This window comes from Myotis brandtii, unplaced genomic scaffold (genome assembly GCF_000412655.1).
Source record: "Myotis brandtii unplaced genomic scaffold, ASM41265v1 scaffold1954, whole genome shotgun sequence".
NCBI lineage: Eukaryota > Metazoa > Chordata > Mammalia > Chiroptera > Vespertilionidae > Myotis > Myotis brandtii.
In genome coordinates this window covers 439,986-445,985 of record NW_005357285.1, presented here as the reverse complement: position 1 = coordinate 445,985, position 6,000 = coordinate 439,986, and the positions used below count along the sequence as shown (strand labels likewise).

Below are 6,000 nucleotides of genomic sequence, written 5' to 3'. Positions count from 1 at the left end.
TGCACAAATTTTTGTGCACCGGGCCTCTAGTAGTAGTAAATAAATAAAATTTCCTTTTCTAAATAAATTTGTATTGGTGAGCTGCTTTCAGATCAAGTTAAAGAGGTATGACTGAATGGTTAAATACATTAACAGCCTGCGAAGATGTTTTTGTAGAGTAAGGGTATCTTTGGTGTTGTGCTCTGTTCATTGCTGCAACCATCAGTTAATTGCAGTAATGGGTTTGAATGGTCAATGTTTGATGTTGGGGATTCAATTCAATACTCATTTTTATTCAATCTAAGCAAATTCAATTTTTTACTGAATTAATTGGGGTGACATTGGTTAATAAAATTATATAGTTTCAGATGTACGATTCTATAATACATCATCTGTATGTTGTATTGTGTATTTACCACCCTAAGTCGTCTCCTTCCATCATCATTTATACCCCCTTTATCCTCTTCTGCCTGCCCCTCCCCCCTTTCCTTCTCAACTTCAATTATTTTAACATGAGTTTTTTGATGTATCTTATAAAGAAAAATTTTTTTATCGTAACTGAATTCTAAGCTTCAGGAAACATTGACAGATTATTGGAGCAGTATTTCATTTGGAATAGTAGTTGTAAATTAGAGAATTTGGCAGTTGCTTGATGTTTAATATAATAGAATTTGGTTTCTGTTAGAAGATATATAGAATTCAACCTTCTTCATTGAGATAGAAAAGAATTGAATTTGTCTAGGATGTTGAGCAATGATGTAATAGGTGAGACTGGCAAGGTAGATTTGGGAATCTATGTGGAGGTCTTTGGGATGCTCTGCTAAGGACTTAGAAGTTTATTTTGTAGACTGGGGATATTGGGAAATGGGAGAAAGTTATATCAGCCATCCTTATTAGTGCTCTAATATTTATTAATTTGATTTGTAATGTGTAGATAGTGATCTGTCTACCCATTCTTCACTAGGACCTCCTGTGGCCTATAATATATTTGTAGATAGTCTCCCATGAATTAAGGGAAATGAGAATATTTTCTCATAATCTACGATGTAATTTTGCAGATTCAGGAGATGTTCATTAGTACCAAATTTCATTTAGTTTTGCACAAATATTTAAATACCAGCTATACCAAGTAAAAGATGGGTAGAGGTTGGGGGAAGATTTCTGGTCTCAAGATGCTCATAGGATATTGATGTCCGCTCAACAACTAGTCAGGCAGTTCTAGTACAGTGTGTATGGTTTAGGGAACCATACACAAGATGCCATGGAGCCAGAGAACAGTAGACCTAATCCAGGTAACAGTGGGAAGCATTTGGGAAGGTTCGGATGGGCTTCCTGGAGAAGGTAGTGTTTGTATGGCAGATTTTAGTGATGCAGTTGTCACTCTCCTAGTTGGTAGGAGGCTGGTTTCTGTAACAACACCCCCTTCTGTTTTGTGATGCTTCTTTCTTGCTCTCATTACTTGGCTTTTCTTCTTTCATTTATCCTTTTAAGGTAAGTATCCTCCAGAGTTTCATTTTGGACTGCCTCTCACTCTGTATTGGGAGGGTTATGTTCTATTTCATTACCACCTGTGCTGGCAATTTCCTAGTTAGACTTGTTCACTTAGTTTTAGACCTGTATCTCCCAGATGCCGGGTCTGACCTCATATTGGGACATAGTAGCCCCACAATAACCAGACATGTTTACAAACACTTAAAAGTTAAGTATTGCCCCACTTAGTAATCACCTGGCACCAACACAAATAATTGTGAACACAAACATAAGTAACTCAGATATATCCAGATGATCCAGAGCATCCTTATGTCAAATTTTTTATGTTGCCATAAAAATGAAAATTTAAGATGAAGACCCCTGAGGCAGTGTCTGAGAACCACAAAACTCATTTTGAGAAACACCATACTCCTTCATCTGTATTTCTCTTTGGGCCTGTCTGATCTGATACAAAGCTGATCTGATATACAGCCCTGCCTGATCTGGCTTTATCCTGCCTCTCCCATACTATCTCTTACCACCCTACCCACGTTCCTACAACACCGGGCTAATTATTTTTTCTTAAACACATCATATTCTCTTTCCTCTGTTACTTGCCTTTCCCCCTTCTTCCCTCCCACCCCCCTTCTTTTTCACTAAATCTTTCAAGACCCAGGTGAGTTAGCTTGCAGTGCATACACATACTCCTGTTTACTCATACTAGTATTTGCACAAGTACCTAATATATATAGTTACATAATGTCACAAGGTAATGACTCTGAGCTTATAACGATGCAATTGAAACAGAAAAGCATTTACTGGATTGGGTGTATAGTCATTGTGGGTGAGAGACACAGCGGAACTGAGTCAGACTTTTCTCCTATTGTATGGTCACCTTGGACTTCATGAAGTCACTGAAGGAGGAAATAGCAAGGAAAATTGATGTCAGAAGTTCTGGTCTAATCCAATTCAAATGAATAAGTAATAACCATTTTTATAAGGCGATTTGCCCATAAGTCAAACAGAATTTTATATTAGATTTTTTTTTGAGATATAAAAGGTCATAAATGAAGATTGGGATTTGGCATTTTGGGCTAAATTATTTTCTTAAATGGTAAAACAATACAGGTATCATGTCCTTTGCCAAGCATTCTCATTCATTCTTGGCCTGCTTATGTTTTTAAGAATTGGTGCATATGGTACAGGTTGTTTCATGCTTTACAGTAACACCAAGACTTTGGAAAATAATGGCATTTCATATCATACTAGCCTTTGCCAGTAAGAGAATCATTCACAGGCAATGAGAGTTATTTATTCAGTGTTCTTTTGAATAATCCAAATCAAGTCCTTTTCTTTTGAACTTGGGGAAAAAGGATTCTTCATATACTTACTACTAATATTAGAATGCATTTAATGATATCATTTTGGAATAGTGGTTTACTGATATTTGAAAAAAATCAAAGGTAATTTCCTATTTTTACAGATAAGCAGCAAAGATGAAGATTTTTTAGACCTTTCTGTTGATGTGGAACAAAATACATCAATTACTCACTGTTTAAGGTAAGTGTAGTTATTCATCATGAATTTTAATGAATATCTTTAGAGTATTTCTAAATGAATACATGATTTTCTGGTATAGACAAAATAAATTTATTTTGAATTTTACACAGGGGTTTTAGCAACACAGAAACTCTATGCAGTGAATATAAATACTACTGTGAAGAATGTCGCAGCAAACAGGAAGCACACAAGCGGTAATTTCGTGTTTTTGGAATTTTTCAGTGATTCTTTAGCAGTGCATGTTGTAGATGGGCTTTTCTAGCTGAAAGTGATCTATGGAAATTTACACTGAATAAAAATTCTTAATTTTATCACCAACAGTTAAGACTTATTAAGTAATTTACTAGATAAATGATAATCAACTCTAACCTCAGTGATTTTTCTGCACTTAATGATTGTTCAATAATCATGAGCCAGTACAGTTAAAGTATTTGGCTTAGAAGCTTTCTTGATTATGTAAACTTTTTTCTTGGTGAGGGAAAAGGGTCTTTTTTCAGCCCCACCCTAGTTTCTGCAATTCCTACACAGGACTTTGTATCGTCACTTAGTACGTCATTCTAAAGATGGGCGTGGGTACCAAGGAATGGTACCCACATCATCATCCTTGTTATTTTACTCTGTATTTTTAAACAATCTCAGACTCAGAGAAAAGTTGCAAGAAGAGTAGCAAGAATGCCTTTATACACTAAACCATTTGAAACTAAGGTCCTGGTGTGATTTCATGATCCTGGACATTTTAGTAGCTATTTCCTACCAATAGGGAAATTTTCCTATGTACCTTATCCATCCAAGTCAGGAAAAGTAACGCTGACATGTGACTGTTATTGTAGATCTGACTTTAGTATCACCAGCTGTCCCAATAATGCCCTTTTGAGAAAAGAGGATCCAGTCCAGTATCACACATTGCATTTAGTATTCACGTCCCTTTAGTCTTTCACATTTGGAACTGTTCCTTAGTCTTTTCCTGACTTTAATAATCTTGGCACTTTTCAAAATTGCAGATTAGTAATTACGTAGAAAGTTCCTCTTTGGGTTTATCTCATGTTTTGTAAAATTTGGTTCAGGTTATGTATTTGGGGTGGGGAATCTTACAGAAGTGATGCTGTATTCTTCTTATTGTATCCTATTATGTAGCACCCGGTTTTGATTTGTCTTCTGTTGGGTTTTCCCAAGACCATTCCTGGATTTGGTAGTTGCTATTGCTAGAAAGACTCAGCATAACAATCATGTTCACAGCTAAGATTTATTACAGGGGAAGGTGACAAAGCACATTCAGCAAGGAAAGCTAGGCAAGCTCCCAAGAGTTTTGTCCTAGAGGAGTCACACTGAAGACACACTTAACCCCTCCAGTGTTCTGCATAAACCATATTGTTTGTCTGAACAATTTCACATTGAAACACCCTTCTCATTTAGGTTATAGTGGGACTACTCTAAATCAAGCATGTCAAACTCGCAGCCCACGGGCCGCATGTGGCCCACAACGAATATTTTTGTGGCCCAGACAGTATAATGGCTTATAAGAAATGTTTTAATAAAAATTTCATAACTTAATTTTTATAATATCCTATTATACATAATTATTAATAACAAACTACAACATTCACTAATGACTGATTACTATAATTGTGTTGCATTCAATTCTCTTACGCATCTTAAGTGCAGGCGCACCATTTCTCTCCACTAATGCTAGCAGTGAATATTTTAGCAGCCGATTGCCATGTCACTAGTCTTGTACTGACTTGTTTGGGGTGCACAATAGGAAGTATTTCACTTTCGGAGAACAAGAAAAGTAGGTTTATTTGCATTACGCTTATTAAATTGTGCAGTTATTCAGTGTCTGGTAAGTTAATGTTAAAGAAAAAATACTAATTTTATTAAAATGTTCTATTATTTTATGTTAATGATTACTCATTTATTTCAGCCCTTTGTATTCAGCATGTCTCTATTGAAATAAACCTACATTTCTATGAAAATTGAAGCTTTTGTTTTTTTGCGGCCCACCTAAACTTAAAACTTGTTTATTTGGCCCGTGTTAGCCTTTGAGTTTGACTTGCTTGCTCTAAATCCAAGTTCCCAGCAGTTAACAGTGGACCATCTTTGCATGCAGATCTTTCTTCCGAGGACTGTGTGAGGGCTGATGTATTAACTGTTTTCTTCACACTCCATTACTGATGCTGTTGTCTTTGAACTCTTGATTATGGTGATGTCTCCCAGAATTCTCACTGTAATCTGTGCTTTTTCCCATTTGTAATTCATATTTTGTTGTGAAGGTATTTTGAAATTCTAAATATCCCCATTTCTCATTAAACTTAATTTTTTTTTGTTTTTGTTTTTTGAAATCTCAGCATGAACTCAAAAGATTCCATTTTTTTCCCAGTGGGTTATGATCCATTACCATTTTTATTTCTTTTCATGTTCAGATTATCCCTGATTTGGCTAGTAAGAGCTCCTACAAGCTGACTCCTGTGTCTTTTTTGTTGTTGTTGTAATTTTATCCCCTTCACATATATATACATGCACAATTCTCTCTCATGTAGATGTGTTGCTTACTCTGGGGGAGGGCTTCTCTATGCCCCTACCTGCACAGATGTGTATCTTTTATGGGCCTACTATGGTTAAACTGAAATGTTCATGAAGGGAAGGGAAAGAACTTAGATTTTTAATTGATTATATTTTTGTTTTTTGGACACAGACTTTATTTATTGGTAAGGGAAGTGCTTTGGTAATGGACACAGGTAATCAAAACAGACTACTCAGTATCCCCTTCAGATGTTTGGAATACTTCAAATAAGTTTGACTAGAGGCATAGGCGCTGATGTATTAGATTAATCCTGAAAATGTTGTAGAAAGTGCCTACGACTTTTGGTTAAGGAAGGTAGAGTCAACTAAAAGGAATGTAACTCAAACTTTATTGATTAAATGGAGGGAAGCCCATCTGTGAGCATAAGCTGGTCTTCATATAGCATGACAAAAGAACCATACATGAGTGAG

General features: G+C 35.9%; 1 protein-coding gene across 5 annotated transcripts in view; it reads left to right on the top strand.

Moving 5' to 3' along the window:
• USP12 (ubiquitin specific peptidase 12) overlaps positions 1–6,000 on the top strand; it is a 68,544-nt gene that overhangs the window by 30,824 nt on the left and 31,720 nt on the right. For all 5 annotated transcript variants that reach the window (XM_014538643.1, XM_014538645.1, XM_014538648.1 and 2 more), the window contains 2 exons: positions 2,933–3,009; positions 3,120–3,203. In XM_014538643.1, coding sequence (XP_014394129.1) covers positions 2,933–3,009; positions 3,120–3,203 — 161 coding nt within the window. The remainder of the gene's footprint in view (positions 1–2,932; positions 3,010–3,119; positions 3,204–6,000) is intronic.